Source organism: Nymphalis io, chromosome 13 (assembly GCF_905147045.1).
Source record: "Nymphalis io chromosome 13, ilAglIoxx1.1, whole genome shotgun sequence".
Classification (NCBI taxonomy): domain Eukaryota; kingdom Metazoa; phylum Arthropoda; class Insecta; order Lepidoptera; family Nymphalidae; genus Nymphalis; species Nymphalis io.
The window spans coordinates 671,200-689,374 of NC_065900.1; the positions used below are offsets into that span (position 1 = coordinate 671,200).

The 18,175-nt window shown below is 33.7% G+C and overlaps 1 protein-coding gene across 1 annotated transcript in view; it reads right to left on the reverse strand.

The window, feature by feature from the left end:
* LOC126773056 (neuropeptide SIFamide receptor-like) overlaps window positions 1-16,903 on the reverse strand; it is a 146,589-nt gene extending 129,686 nt beyond the window's left edge. Inside the window, exon 1 of the mRNA XM_050493690.1 lies at window positions 16,387-16,903. Coding sequence (XP_050349647.1) covers window positions 16,387-16,903 — 517 coding nt within the window. The remainder of the gene's footprint in view (window positions 1-16,386) is intronic.
* Between the last annotated feature and the right edge of the window lie 1,272 nt (window positions 16,904-18,175).

Sequence of the window (18,175 nt, forward strand, 5' to 3'; positions counted from 1 at the left end):
AGATGGCCGTGTATGAATAATGTCCCAGAATATTTATTTATTTATTTATTTATCTTTATAATATTATTTTGAATGCTTCGCCTAGTGACTAACTTAAAACTTTATATACCAATAACTGAAATTGAAATTCTGTGCCATGCAAATATAAGTTATTCAAAATTCTCAACAGACTTGAGTTTAGCCGTGAACTTTGTGTTAACTTCTGTGCCCCGGAACAAATTTACAAATAAATACTCAAGAAAATAATATATATTATTTTTCATTGTATCTAAAAAAATACCATTTCCTTACAAATACGTTATCGTCTAAGAAATTTTCATTCAATGAAACTATAAAAACGGAATAACACGTGTTATTTCTTGGAAACGATTCGATTTGAGTATAAAACGTTGTCTTGCGTTCCAACAATCTCCTTTATCAATATCCATTCATCACTTGTATTAAAAACAAGGAATTGTTTATTTAATTTGGGCGGAAATTGAGGAGAGGCGGAAGGATCTTGTCATTGAACTCGATTGGACATTAGAGCTCATCGTCAAATGGGGCTCTGATAATCTTGTTGGGTTTAATGCCAAGAAAACACAGGTATGCGCTCTCACAGCGAAAAAGTCAGCATTTTCCCCTCTTCCCTCCCTCTGTGGTACTCCACTGATGATACAAAGCAAAATCGCCATACTGGGGATTGACGTTCGCTGCGACCTTAGTCCAAGGGATTACATCGAGGCTGTTATAAAAACAGCTTCACGGAAACTTGGAGTTCTGAACAAGGTGCGGCGTTTTTTCACGCCACAACAACTGTGCCTGCTGTACAAAACACAGGTATGGTCTTGCGTGGAATATTGCTCGCACCTTTGGGATGGCTCCGCTAAGTACCTACTGGAGGCCTTGGACCGGTTGCAGCGACGTGCCGTACGCATTATTTGCGACGTAAAGATCACAAACACCCTTGAACCTTTACAATTGTGTCGTGAGATAGCAGCACTGAGCGCTTTCTATCGACTGTATCACGGCGAGTGCTCTGAGGAATTATTCTCTCTAATTCCTGCTTCCCCCTTCCTTCTTAAGTCCACGCGAGCTGGTTCTCGATGTCACCGCCTAACTGTGACATCAATTCCATCGCGAACAAAGAAATTTGGCAACTCCTTTCTTCGTCGCACTTCCAAAAAATGGAATTCCTTACCGGCTCACGTGTTCCCCTCCTCTTACAACCCGGGTTCCTTCAAACGAGGCGTGAAGAGGCATCTTGCGGGCCGGCAAGGCGAAGGCGGCTATTGCAGAATGTTTTCCCGTCTTTACTGGCCGTTGTCGCGTTTGGACTCTACTACCACTTACCATCAGGTGGAGTAGAGTCATTTGCCATCCCGGGGCATATAAAAAAAAAAAATTAAGCTATTGATGCTTACTGTTAACTTTATGAGGAACTGCAATTAAATGTAAACGCAGATTATTTAAACGGAAACGCACCATTATATAGTAGATATTGTGCTTAATTTAACAATCTAATTGGAGATTATATTCAACGGATTAAGTATCCAAGATCGCTCCGCGTTGATAATTCGCAGTCGCCCTTTGTTTTATTTTTCTCTCTCAGTTTTCTGAATCAATTTGTTGTTAGGATAGCAAGAAGACAAATTGTTCTGATTAATCAGAGAATACTTAAGTAGAAGGAAATAATTGCACATTGTTTCTTTTGTACAATTGAATTAATTTTATTAACTTGTTCTTCAAAATTTAATTCAATTAATCTTAAAAGAATTTATTTATTTTTTATTGTAAAAAATAATACCTATAATAAGTCTTTACTTTTAATTTTTCTCAAGCTTCGTATTATAAAATTGTAATCCTATGTGGCCTTACTTTAGTAATGAGTAATAACTGTACAACCATTTCTGTAACACTGCGATTACAAGTAAAAATAAAAATAAATATAATAATAAAATAATAATTTCATCACTTTTGAAATAGCAATTTTCAAATATTTCACAATCATTCTAGCTGAAGAAATTATGGTGTTCGAATTTTGAAATTTTATTAGCTTCTACTTTTAACGAGTTCAATGTTTAGCCTCAATATTTTGGAATAAAAAGGTGCCTTTATCACTTCAGACCCTAAACTATCTGTATGCTAATCAGATCGATCCGATGATATTTATGAGCCCTCTATGATAATAATGCCCTCAGATTTCGGGCACGGTGACAAAACTCATAGCATAGTGCAAGCGATATTATAGTTCCAAAACTGTGAATATAAAAAAGAACTCCCTATTTCTGTACATTGGTATTACTAAAAATAACTCTACAACGATGGCTATTCTCCATCAAGGTTCATTTGCGTTTACCTCCTTGTTATTTAATTATAAAATAATAATTATTTCATTGGATCATCTCAGTTCTGAGTTCAATTTAATTTCTGTACCGGTGGTAGGTTTTTAACAATCAATAAGCAAAGAAATGCTTCTGCATTGAATAAAGTTTTTAATGGTAGTTATACCACAGATAATAAATAATAGTATATATAACGGCTTATAATGACCTCCATCTTAAATAGTAACGCCAGTTCGTATAAATATTGAAGTTGTACAAACTAAACAACAACAAACAATGACATTAGCAGTGGCCTAAATGATGATTGCCTGGTATGTTCCCAGACTCACTTCAGTTTCAAAAATTCGATCTTGATCTAACTTAAATCCAATTGTATGTTATTCAGTTCTATTAACTTAAAATCACTTTATAATATTATATAAGTCCATAAAATATTCCACGCTCAAATAAACTCTGAAAGAAGCCATCAAGGTATAATATCGTACGTACATACAAAATATGGTAAAACAAACGCAATATCAAATTTCCTATTTAACGAGAAATTGAGAATCAAAAATAAATAAATAAACAGGTCACAATAGTCAAACAAATAGAACAAGAAAAATAAGAAAGAAATATTGCGGAATCATTTAAGCACTCTCTGTTTAATTTCCTAAGCACTTAATTAGTTTTATTATTATCTATAATGATTATTTTATGTAAAAATTAAGTATCAATAACACAAAAATAACACATGAAAGTATACGATTTCCAAGTTTATAAAATGATAAGTTCAAACACCTTTTGAATACACAAAAATATGTTTCAAGATATAATTCTATTATATTAATGATATTTTAGTATAAAATTATAAAGACAAAGTCATTGAAGAAATAACTTAATAATTTTGGGTTCTTATCAAAACGAAATTTCAATATAATCCTTATAATTTCTTATACTACATAGTTTGAGCTATTTATAGCAAGACTGATCCAGCGTGATATAAAAATTTAACTTTAAAATTTGAAATATAAATATTTAAGATAAATATTTTTGGTTCGTCTGATAAAAGGTAGACTGTATAAAAACTTTACCTAAATCAAACCTGTCATACCTAGATAATCGTAGAAAACTGCCTTCACCGAAACTAAAGTAATCATGTAGACTTTTACGTAGTCATCATACTTACCGTCATTTTTCAAAGCTACCGCGTCAAATATTTTATTAAATTTACTTATAAGCTTCACCTACTAATAAAAAACTAATTATATAATATCATAAAAGATATATCATATTTAATAAATAAATGTATGTTACTTGATATAGAAGTGACGTAACTACTGCTACGTAAATACTTGCTAAGCAACAAATTAAAAGTACAGGTATAAGACAAACTTTTATATGTATACAAAATTTAATAGCTATGCTGTTGACCATTGAGGAGTTCCTTCATCAGGATTGGTCCTGGGTATAGATTAATGTCATGCTTACCAAAAAGCCATAAGCACGTAAAGCCATTGGTCCTGCGCCTGAACTCTTCCGGTCTTATCGGATTGTCGTCCCATCGGACGATGAGTGTTAGTGAATAGAGAGTGCACATGTGTGCGCACACACCTGTGTACTATAATATGTCCTGCGCTAATCTTCCTTGAGATTGGCCACCGTCGCCAAAATCGGCCTTGAGGACATTATTGTTACCAAGAATGTATTGTCATCGGAACTGAACCAACATGTAAAATTTCGACGCCGTAGGATGGAGGAAGATGTTCTAAATCAGATTGCAAAATTTGACTTTAAAACTGATAAAGAAACATTACAAGCAAAATAAAAATTAGTAAAAATAATTTCTCCCAAACATAACATTAAGGCGTGTCCTAAAGCTTGGAAAGCCTAGAAAGTCCGCTTAAAAACTGGTAGCAATAATAAATCATCAATTTCATTCGAAGCAAGTTTTTTTTACCATCTTTAGGAAACTTAAATTGATAACGCTGTATGTTTTCAATAAACCGCAGGACATCGCTCTATAAATAAGTTTTAGACAGTCCTAACTCAATTATTTCTTTAACAGTTCTATAAATTCTTAAGACTGTAGACAATAATGTTCTATTTTTGTTTTTATTACAATAATATAGAGCTCCTTTTCCCATTCTAAGATCTCACACACCTGAGGTTATTGACACTTTTGTCGTTTTAATTCATTATCAGTAAAGTTCGTTCATTAACAGATTTACAGTCAAGTGTAAGTATACATCAACTGAATATAAGGTCAACGACTTGATGTAACACTGTGCATGTAATGGGTTCCGTACTGAAATTGATCAAATGAAACCTCGGTAGAAAATATTCTAATAATATAATTTAATCGTGTAGTAGAAATAACTAAAAATTGTTAACAGATTCTATAATTAAATTTTTATATCTGGCTAATCTCATCGCAATGAACTTAAAAACGAGCATTAATTAGTAATTACTTTATACCAGATTAAAGTTATGACTTTAGTATTATGATGAAAAGTCGATGAACAAATAAATTTTTTGTTTTCGATTTTTTTTAATGTTTTTCAAAAGGTAAACGACCAATTGTGATATCATGATATGTAAACTTTAACTGAAGATACTTACACTTCCAATGTCCTATATATATAAATAGATATAACATAATATAATATACATGTCTGTAATTCTACTGCTTCACTAAATCGATACATAATTTATTTTGGAATATATATTAGCAAGCGAGCAAACAGTTTTTTAATTTAATTATTATAAAATGCATGATTAGTTTTAATTAATACTTTTAATAATTTTTAATTATGATTTCGCCGATTGATTTTTGTTATAACAATGACAATTTTTATTATTTAATTATAATATTTTTAAAAATTATTGATGATTTTTTGTTACTTTTAATTTGATAAGATTGAATCTGGAAGTGCTATGTACACTTATAATTGACATGCACATATATGCAACAGATATACTATTATTGTTTTATAAATAATTTTTTTCAATGCTTTATATGTATAGCCGAGATGGCCTAGTGGTTAGAACGCGTAAATCTTAACCAATGATCGTGGGTTCAAACCCGGGCAGGCACCACTGAATTTTCATGTGCCTAATTTGTGTTTATAATTCATCTAGTGCTTGGCGGTGAAGGAAAACATCGTGAGGAAACCTGCATGTGTCTAATTTCATTGAAATTATGCCACATGTGTATTCTACCAACCCGCATTGGAGCAGCGTGGTGGAATAAGCTCCAAACCTTCTCCTCAAAAGGGAGAGGAGGCCTTAGCCCAGCAGTAGGACATTAACATGCTGTTACTGTACTGTTTATATGTATGTTGTAAGTATGCTATTACAAATAAATAAGTAAATAAATAAACGGTACTTCTTATGATGATTGGACCTTCGCTCATAAACACTGGCACAAAGCTATTCATTATTATTTATTTTGTATTGTCAATACACTGACAATAACGAAGACTGAGATGTTATGTATTAACCACCAATATAACCTGTCTGCTGGTGTAATAAATAGTGAGTGGGCCCTAAACTCTACCACCGAAAAACCATACCAATATAATTTATTATCATCGGTAGAATTGTAAACTATATAGAAATATTTATCTTTAATAACGGAAAACCCGTACTTTATTTGTAAAGCATGCAAGACATGATAGTTGAATTAGCTAATGCAATAATCTAATCACTGAAGTGTTTATAATGTATGCAATGAACAAATATGTGCAAATAAAATCCACACAATTGAAGAAGCGAGATAGATTTAGTTTTGTGACTTCTATTAAACAAAAGAATGATGATTTTTCCAGAATATTAACAATCATGGTTTTTTTTTTATATACAATGGGAAGGCGGACTATCATATGGGCTACCTGATGGTATGTGGTCACCAACACTCTTAGACAATGACGCTGTAAGAAATGTTAATCATCGCTTACATCTCCAATGCGCCACCAACCTTGGGACCTAAGATTTTATATTCTTTTTGCCTGTAATAACACTGGCTCACTCGCCCTTCAAACCGGAACACAACAATACCAAGTACTGCTGTTTTGCGGTAGAATATCTGATGAGTGGGTGGTATCTAATTTTATATAGTGGTATAATCACCACATAAAATTAGATAGCTTATAATAAATTTATCAAAACATCGCAATAATTTTAACAAGCTATTTACGATTTAATCTTATTGCTTTCTATTAATTTATAGAAAAGATTAACTCTAGATGTGTCCAGAATAACGCAAAACATTTTAATTAAAGGTTTATTTGATAAATCCGCGTGTTGCCGTCAAATTGACGATGTGGTTGGCTAGACGATATCGCTCGTAAAAATCATTTTACCAGCAACACGATGGATGTTTTAGTTCGCATCTTTAGTCAAGTGTGAACCGCACTTATGAGGACATTTTAATATGTAGAATCTAGACGTCAATTTCGGTCTAGGTTACTTGTTATTCCTTTGCTTAGAAAGAAATATGGGACATTATCGGATGGTCTGCTTGGTACATCTGACATTTGCTACATATTTTATATTAAAAAATATATAATGCAGATCTTTAAAGACTTGCCGATACAATGTCGTAAAATACTCATTTCTAGCCAGAGCCAGCCTCTAGTGAAATTGGTAACATAATATGTGTCAACAAAAAAAAAACAAAATTGTCTTTCATTGTAATTACCATAAGGTATATAAATACGATTACAATCCTTTAAATAATTGTGATTATTAATTTTTACTTTTCTACATTAATGCATAACAGAAATGAAAACGATACTTATCTTAATGCATTGACTTGGCAAAGATAATATAAAATTGAATTTTCCAAACATTCGTCGAAAAGAATTAGCACACGAGATAATTTACTGCTTTCATAGAGATTTTCATTGCGTAGACAACGATTATTATCAGATCCAGCGGTCACTACCCTTATATTTCCTTCCGAACTGCAAACGTATACTAAAATAAAATCAAACTTAAGTTTTGTAGTATTTAATAGCAAAACTGCAATAGATTTGCTGAGATAGACAAAATGATAACGAAAAGACTAAAAGAACACGCCATTCAATAGATAATATTATGTAGTGTGTGCAAGCTGCATTGTAACAAAGATATTCACTTGGCGATAGGGCTTTGATAACCCGTCTGCGCCATTACATATTCTACCGGCAAATAATATATAGTACTGTTGTGCTCGGGCTTGAAGGGTGAATAAATCAGTGTACTTACGGGTACAAGGGACAAATCGTCTTAGTTTTCCAGGTCGATTTTAAAAAGGGCCAATGTCTATGGGCGGTAGTGACCACTTGTTTACAATGTATTTATTTATATTCGAAACGGCCTGAAGTCAATCGCATTATTCCCGAGGTGTGCTTAATCTAAATATATATTAGATTTATAATATACTTAATTATCATAAAATAATCACGAAATAAACATCTTTATTAAATCTAAATTATTACACTGGTGAAAATAATTGTATTGTTTCATTAATTTACTAAGTAAATATTATAAGGCGTTCATGTAAATGTTAAGCAATGTATCCTTCCCATATTTCTTATAAAACGTGACAGAAGATAAGTTACTGCATGTATGTACTTGCTATGATTATACTGCGCCAGACTGATAAATTAAGTAATACTTTAAAAAGATCTCGGTCCAAGTATTCTTTTCACGTTTGCCGCTTATAAAATATCAAAGTATTTCAATATATAACAATATATATGTTACCGCTTACTGAATTGTAACTGCTTTATTATTTAATATTTAACGACGAAAGGAGCAAGCCTCCTAAAAAAAATGAAGCCTCTGCCCAAATGTAGCTGAGAACAAATTGTCAATTTTAAACGTCATTTTTAAACGTACGTAGAAATCGTTTCATTTTCGTTACTATCAATTACTGGTGTGTTTTCAGGAAATAGTCGCGATCGCTAGTTAAACATTCGTGAAATCGAATTTGTCAACAAACGCGAAGTTCCCAGACCGACAAGACTAAACTAAACTATAGCAAACTATTCCAAGTGGTTTTAGTTAGATTGAGGCCCCGGTAATTACAGTCGTCTAACTAACGTTGAGTATTTCGTAAGGTTGAATTATTTTAACTGTTTTTAAATGTCACCTATTTTTAATAACCGCGAAGGACACTTATCCGTACAATGTGAAATATATAAAATAATATATAAAATAGGTAAATACTGGCAAAATAAACCATATGAGAGTAAGAGATTAGCACTATAAGAAATATTAACTATCCCTTACATAATTAATGCACCTTGGGACCTAAAATGTTCTGTCCCTTGTGCCTGTACTAACACTAGCTCACTAACCCTTTAAACTGATTTAATTTTAGTGTAGTAATTTTCAGTCGAAATAGTATCGATTTAGATAATTAATTAAAAATATTGAAGAGTCTGTGAAGGCTTAATTTCTATCTACTGTAAGTAGATATTATATAGAAAATTCTGTTTGGAGTTGCAATAACAGTTGGTATTTAACAGCGAGGACCCTTACCCAACCTTGCAACCGCTATATACGAAAAGTAATAGTTCCTACCAGACAAAAGCCTCTCATAATAAGGAGAAAGTTCGGAGCTCATTATAGCACAACATATATTTGTACGTAAGCTAACATATAAAGGTATTCCAGTCCGAAGAATGTCCTTCTACTACGAACGAACTTGATTAAAAGTACAAATGAAATACGTCAAAATTATGTAACCCTTAAAATAAACTTGTGATCTTCGTTTAAAATATTCGCGTATTCCACTCACTACGTCCTCTCGGCAATAATATATTTGTTCCATATTTAGATTTTATTTCAAACTCGTGATATTAATTTGATACAGTACGATATCATTAATGGAAATTTCTCGTCGCAATTTCAAAACTTTTAATAAAGATATTCGGGTCCCTTGGCGAGTAAGACTTTCTTGTATATAGGTCAAATATTATGCGACAAATTTACGATGTAAAAACTTTGAAAAAAATCTATTTAAGGCGTTAAGACGAGCATGATGTTAGCAAATTTTATTATGGACAAAAAGACTGACAGGTGCTCACCGCTGTCATTTAACTGTCATTAGTTTATTTTGTTATTTTATTGTCTTGTACTACAATTTTTTTAATATTTTTAAATTTATTTTTTTTGAGCTGAGAGAGCTAAATCATTTTTTTTATTGAAAACAACGGGTAGACAAGTTATAAATTTAAACGGGTAGACAAATAATAAATAAGTACAGAGATATTTTTTATATATCAGTTTGGCTATAGATAAAATTCACTTGTAATGTAATGTATGTAAATGTGACACGCTTCTACTTTATTACTATTGAATTCTGTCCCTGAAACTATATCGCAAGCAAAGTTGTAGTAACAAATAATTTTCCTTGTTATAAATTATAACAAGTACGCTGCCAAAACGCTTATAGGGTTGACACAAATATTATCAATTATTTAATGCAACTACCAACCGATTTATTTCAATTATATTTTGATGTATTTATTTTTTATATAAATTATAATAGACTAATTAATTTTTTTTTTTATAGAATAGGAAGGTGGACGAGCATATGGGCCACCTGATAGTAAGTGGTCACCAAACGCCCTTAGACATTGGCATTGTAAGAAATGTCAACCGTCGCTTATAACCAATGCGCCACCAACTTTGGAAACTAAGATTTTATGTTCCTTGTGCCTGTAATTACACTGGCTCACTCACCCTTCAAACCGGAATACAACAATATCAAGTATTGCTGTTTTGCGGTAGAATATCTGATGAGTGGGTGGTACCTACCCAGACGAGCTTGCACAAAGCCCTACCACCAGTAAATATTATATAATAATATTTATAATACAATTTTGACTATCAAATGAAAATTACTGAATTACAAACACTATAATTTATATAAAAAAATAAATACACCTAATTTATTTATTTTATAAATTATAGTAGACAAATTAAATTATTTATAATTCAATTTTGAGTATCGAAAGAAAATTACTATGTTACTGAATAACGAACACTAAGTTCACAAATTTAGCTGAACCATTTAATACTGTTGGGCTCTTACAAATCCTATGGAATATGTAGATAGAAATCCGGCTTTTTTGATACTCATGTGTTAAAGAATCGCTTTATTTATTTATTTTTTTATTTATATCCTGGGACATTTTTCACACACGGCCATCTGATCCCAAATTAAGCTTGTACAGAGCTTGTACTATGGAAACCAGACAACTGATATACTACATATACTACTTTTCTTTTGTAAATTCATACTTATATAGATAATTACACTCAGACTCGGGACAAACAGACATGTTCATGCACACAAATGTCTGTCCTGGGTGGGAATAGAACCCACAACCTTCGGCGTGAAAGGCAAGCATCCACCAATCACGCCAACCGGCTCGTCAAAATTATTAGAATATAAAAATCCGATTTAAAAACAACTACTGGCGTTATTTATCCCCTTTATTAAGAAAGGTTATTTTTGACTTATAATAACCTTTTATATATATATTAAGGAATATATATATTAAGGACACAAACATACTCACGGGGACTGAGTGATACCGCTTAACGCAGAAAAAAACAGTTGAATTTTATAATTATTATTATTATAATTATTATTGTTCTAAAAATATTCTTGAATAGATTAAGAATAAAGGTGTTAAGTTGTTTTCTTTTTTCAATATTAATCTTAATGACCTTGGTTCCGTCATCTTAAATCTTTTATGTAATAATTTTTTTGATGGTTATTAAATAGCTAATTTAAAATTCATTATATTATAGTTATAAAAAAAATATTTTATATATCATTTTTTTCTGTAAAATAGTATATGGAGGTAAACGAAAAATATTATTTAAAAACAGAACAATTTATTTATAAAACAATATCAATGGTATGAAGAGTACAGCGGTAACGTGTTAACAACCGGTACAGTTTCGTGCACAGTTGAGCTTTGATGAGTTATAGCGGAGTCGCCAGTTTTGTACGAGACTATCGGGGAGGAGTATGAGGTGTAGTAAGATGGAGCGTGGAACACTGGAGCATGGACCACTGGATCGATGGATGACTGGCTCGTCAAGGAATCGCTTTATTTTCCTTTCTAAGAACTAGACGTACACCAATGCATTTGAGAAATAACAGAATAATACAGAAATACAGAATTTTTATCATAGATACAGATGTATAAAATTACCTACTTGTAAAATGCTTGATAACACTAACCACTATCACCACTATCACCACCACACACAAAGCAATGACGGCTGTTCGCACGCCACGCCAGTCGAACACCGAATGCCCCCCACTCCGTCTCTACATACTACACTACTTATTTTCATATTTTTCATTATTTGCAACGAAAAAATCCCCGGACACTTTTCATTAAAACTTTGTTTAAAATATAACCAGTATACTGAGAACATAAGAAAATATAAATCGTCCATGAACGATCGAGGATAATAGGAACAACGTCGGTAAATAAAATATACTAAAAAAAATTACGTGTAATGCCAATGTAAAAAAAACTATCCAGATGTAGTTGGTTACTAAGACGTGACAACCCTAATTCTCAATGGCTCTCAACTCATAGCTTGTACACCTATATAAAAGAAATAAAGTATTACATATAATGAGGACATTGTTCTTTGAATTGCTTTTTACTGAAAAAGCAAGACTTATACAAACGTAAAGATAAAAGACGCATGAAAAGATTTCAGAGATTCAAACTAATTATTTAACTATCCTTTTAAATTATCATTTATAGTTTTCTCCTTTTTCGTGTATATATTCTTATTTTGTATTATTTATTATGGCCTTTTGTTTATGAAAAAAAAAATTACGCTTGGGCGAACTTGTAAAAGTTGCATAGGCTGTTGATAATTTATTTATAGAGGAGGTTTTCAATTTATCACCTTTTATTTAAGTATGCGCGTTCTTTAATTTATGAAACGATTTTCTTTATACTTTTTGCGTTGTACTCAGTATAACTCTAAGAATCCTATTTTATTTTCACTGGTACAAATTTTTGAAGTCATAATTTGTTCGGTAAAATTAACGAGAATAAATATCACCAAAGCAACGAAATGAAACATATTTACTATACAACTTCTATCTATCATAAAATTTTACAAAAATAAATATCAATTTCAAAAAGCAATACATTGATGACGATAATTTTGACACGTACAATTATTCATTTTAATGACATATTCTTATAACACGTTCGTTAACAACATACGAACATACATAAAGAAGGTTCTATTAATATGAATTAAAGCTAACAAGGATGGATTAGCCCAAACAGTCATATATATAGCAACTCTGGGTATTAAATTACAGTCCGCTTTCAAGCGCCCACGCACGTTATACACGTACCCCCCAGTACGTGTATAACGTGCGTGGGCGCGTTTCACGGGCAATTCTACTAATCTATAATTATTTTTACGATTACGATACTTTCGCTATTCAATTCCAATCCAACTTTGACTATTCTATATAAAGTCGGATCAAAATATTGTTAACATATACTGTTATGTCAAAACCATGTTTTACTGGTGGTAGGGCTTTGTGCAAGCTCGTCTGGGTAGGTACCACCCACTTATCAGATATTCTAACGCATAACAGAAGTACTTGGTATCTTTGTATTTCGGTTTACCCGCAAGGGACATAACATCTTAGATCCCAAGCGATGGTTAGCATTTCTTACAATGCCAATGTCTATGGGCGTTGGTCACCACTTACCATCACGTGACCTATATGCTGGCCCACCTACCTAATCTATATAATATATATACAAATATATATATATATATATATATATATATATATATATATATATATATATATAAATTGTCATTACTTGTTTACATATACATGTATAAACCTTATTTAATTATTTAACTTTTATGCCATTATAGTCGATAATTAAGTAATAGGAAAACAGATAAACGGCAACGATCACACTTCGATTCGATTGCAATAAAGTGACAGTTTGTTAGTAGAATAGAATTGTCCCCTGTATTACAATCTCTGACGTAAATTGGAACTTACCTAATGAAAACATTATATTCAGGTATCGATTCGTTTCCCTTGCGGGTAGTAGATTTTTTTTTACTATATAGGTAAGTGGACGGGCAGATAGGACACCTAATGGTAAGTGGTCACCACCACCGCTAGACTTTGGTGTCATAAGGAATGTTAACCATTCATGTTACGTCCCATGTTTACTCACCCTTTCAACCGAAACATAACAATACTAAGTATTGCTATTTAGCGCTGATGAGTGAGTTGAAGGGCTTGCGCAAAGCCCTACCAAATAAAGTACATTCGTGATTCAGAAATTACTCAAGACGGCTACGAATGGGGTGCATGTCAGTCACCTCCACGTGGTGCACCCTGGGCAAAGGGGTCGACCAGCAATCCGATGTTTTTTCCGGATTGCTTGTCGATCGTGGCTGAGACTGACGCGGCGGAAGTGTCGCGGGCCGCTCCTGGTACTTCTCTGTTGCGCAGAGTGGACTAGCGAGCGGCTTCGTGGCAAGTAGGAGGATTCTGGGGTCCTTATGGGCCGCCGGAGAGAGATAAGAGGAGTTGGTCTCCGGGGTTCTTTCGGGCTGCCGGAGACAGGAGGAGAAGTAGAAGGAGGAGGGAGAGGCGGGTTCGCCCAGTTTCGGTGTCGATGCTGGGTGGACAAACTTCGGTCACCGCCTTCTCAAACTCGTTTCCCCATCCAGGCGCCAGCCTGTGGTGGGACCGAGGGCCTTGTCTTCACCGGCCGGGCCAAGAGGAGAAAACCTCAATAAAAAAAAACCGGTGGGTCGCTCACCCAAAGCGACGGCCGCAGGCGGGGTCGCGGTAGTGTGCTAACGCGTTCCTGTAATCCCGCCACCATGCGGTGAGACGGAAACGAGGAGGTTTTAGTGGGTAGAACGATGGCCTTCTGCCCCGTGAGTCCCACATACCCGTCCCGGTCGTGTCCGGACGGAAGGCGTAAATGCCTTTCCTCCTCGAAAAAAAAAAAAGACCGCTACGAATAACGGATAGTAAGGTATATTTGTAACATATGTACAAACATATAAAGTCACATGATCACTACTTGCCGACAATTTGCCAGATTGGTTAACGTTTATGGTTACTGCTCCGTTCATTAATTTTGTAGCGCGATGTTAAAGCCTTTCTCAATAAACGAACTATCACAAAAAAAAACAATTCACATTATACTTGGGTTTAGCGCGTTCAAACAGATTTTTTGCACAACTTCACATTACTGTAGATTGAATTTTAAAGCACATTAATAAGACCGACAATACTAATTGTGTATTTGACCAATCATTATTAAGAAAGCCATAACACCTACTAAGTTATATTAACTTACAATTACAGTTATCCGTAACAGCCTGTGAATGTCCCACTGCTGGGCTAAAGACCTCCTCTCCTCTTTGAGGAGAAGGTTTGGAGCTTATTCCACCACGCTGCTCCAATGCGTTTTGGTGGAATACACATGTGGCAGAATTTCAGTGAAATTGGGACACATGCAGGTTTCCTCACGATGTTTTCCTTCACCGTAAAGCACGAGATGAATTATAATCACAAATTAAGCACATGAAAATTCAGTGGTGCTTGCCCGGGTTTGAACCCACGATCATGGGTTAAGATTCACACGTGTTTACCACAGAGCCAGCTCGGCTTTTTTTGAACGTAAATCTGTTTTTTTTTTAATAAGTACTTATTGAACTTATATATGTTTAATTTGAACCCGCACCTTCGTCTATTGCCTAATGATTCTTATTAACAAAAAATATATTTTTATTAAATCAAAAGATGCACTTGTTTATTGACTGTCATAAATCTACCACCGTTTTGCAACAAAATATCTCAGATTAAGAACCACTAGAGAATTAAATTCATTTAAATTAAATTTTTTTCGCTCACCAATTTTTGGTTAAAATAATATTATTAGGGATAACATAAGTATAATCCTTTTTTTATTGAATAGGTAGGCGAACAAGCATATAGGCCATTTAATGGTAAGTGGTCACCGACGCCCATAGACATTAGCATTATAAGAAATGTTAACCATCGTTTACATCGCCAATGCGCCTCCAGCCTTGGGAACTAAGATGTTACGTCCCTTGTGCCTGTAATTACACTGGCTCACTCACTCTCGAAACCTGAACACAACAACACCAAGTACTGCTGTTTTGCGGTAGAATATCTGATGTTTTGGTGGTACCTAAACGAGCTTGCACAAAGCCCTACCAACAGTAATGTTAACCTAATAAATATAAGAACAAATAGTTAAATCTGATTAGTCCATTATATTTATAATATCAATTATATTTTATAATTAAATCAATTATATTCAAAAACAATTTGTCACTCAAACAGTAAATAGTAATAAACGGTAAAGTAAACCGGATAAATCTAAATGTTCAGTTTCCGTATGTAGTCTAGTGAAGCTGATAACCTCCCTAAACTGGCTGATTTATTGATATCTTTTCCGATAATCTGTTTTCTTCCTTCTTTTCTTATTTTTCACGTTTTTTTTTTATATAACGTTAACATCAACATTATATATGATGATTTTTTAAGAAAGTATACATTTTATATGTTATAGTGTTGATATTAATTTATTCGTCTTCGTAATCATGTTTCCTTAAAGAGTAATTTAATATCAATATAATTTTAAGAGGTTTTAATAAATCCTTAAAATTTAAAAAATGCGTAGTTGAATGAGAAACATATTAGAAAAAAACCCTAATTAGTCTTATGCAAGTTTTCATATTAAAAAGGGACTTTTATTTTATTTTAATATACTATTAATCTAACAATACATGATCCTTCCTTTTTAATTCCTTAGTATTATTAATATTTAGTACTTACCTTTCACCGTAGTCTGCTAATATACCATTAAAAAAATATCTATATTTTATCGTATATATAAATCAAACTGATTATGCAAGATATGATAAGGTTCCAATGTAACGCTAATGAAGTTTATAAGTGTTATATTAGAACCTTATCATTACTTTAAAATATATAAAAAGTACTCACGGACAAAAATGTTGGACATAAGAGTGGCGGGTAGGCAGAAAACGATCACTAATATATCAGCAACAGCCAGATTCACTATGAAAAAATTGGTCACAGTTCTCATCCGAGGGGAGCGGTACACCACAGCGATAACGAAGCAGTTCCCGACCAGGCCGACGATGAACACTAGAAGGTATGCCACACAGTACACCGCAGTCATTGCACCACTGTGTCTATACATAAATTCATTGTCAATCGCGCCAAAATCAGACCTATTCATCGTGATATTCATCCTTAACGGGTGCCTTTCATCCATGTGGGTGGAAAGCGGCTCCATATCAGGAAGCACGCTGTTCTCTGGAACGAACCTCGTATTTATCACCTCCATTATAGAGTTAGATATGACATCAACGAAATGATTCCTTGCGTGGTCCCGCGAGTGGTTTCTATGCCTCAAGTGATGTCGCTCCTCTGGATGTTGAGTTGAAAAGTTTTGAAAATCGTCAGAAAAATCACTCAATACTCTTAAAGGAGCCATTGTCACTCTAAACTCATTAAGTCATTCTAAACTACCTCCTAATCACATCAAACGCTTGCAAATAATTTTACACAGCACATAAAATAACTCGATAGTTAGAAAAGTATTAAAAGTTCCGAAGTTGTATCGCGCTAGGTCGTAGCGGGTCTACGCGTGTCTAGTGTGGCGGTCGCGCGCCGTCTGAGCGTAGAGCCTCTACAGCGTAGGCTCGCTGTTCCGACGCATGTGCATTTTTGGTGCCTACTGAAACACAAAACTTTGCTGTTTTATAAACCCTTATTCGGATGAACATAAAGTACAAAAATGTGTTTTTTCATCCAGCTAAGTTGGTAATGACGATTGGGAAGGTCAGGCCGAACGCATCCGGGAAAAGGTAAGCATTTCATGCATTTTAATCACAGTTCCATTAAATTGAAGTTTTAATTTTATTTATATGTTAGCGAGAAATGCGTTTAATAAACGCGTACATATTTAAAACATTGATTATATACAAAACGTGATTATATACAAATGTTATTTTTTACTGAACTGTTTATAATACTTAAAGCATTTCTCATTTTTGATGTGTGAATCGGTTTAAAATTAATTTAATAAAGCTGACTCGTTTTATGAATAAATTCAAATAAATAGTGAATCCTATCTACGTAGAAATTTATATAAAATAAAATAAAAAATAGTCCAGATTAGTAGTAACTGTGCATGCATTTGGGGACGATGATACTTACAAATGTCTAACAAAACAATTACTCAGTGGCGGATTTACAAATTTTATAAAATAGGCTGAAAAGTTTTTGCCGCGCTTGCCTGTACAACTGACATATTTTTACTACTACTGGTTGGAGGCGTTTATTTCCTCGCTGGAAAAACGCGTTTACGCATTTCCACCACATGAGTATGAGGATATGCGGGGCTCACCGTTAGGGGGCGGCGAACTGGCTGTTTTACTCTAGAATGTAGAATTTTGCTGCGCCCTTAAATGTACAATAATAAGTCATCGACAAAATGTTTTGCCGACTTCTATCTGTAAAACATCAGAAAACCGTCAAGAAGAAATCTTTTTAATTTCTTTGAGTCGCCAAATTTGCTGCCCTAGGCTGAAGCCTACCCAGCCTATTCACTGGTGGTAGGGCTTTGTGCAAGCTCGTCTGGGTAGGTACCACCCACTCATCAGATATTCTACCGCAAAACAGCTATACTTGATATTGTTGTGTTCCGGTTTGAAGGGTGAGTGAGCCAGTGTAATTACAGGCACAAGGGACATAAAATCTTAGT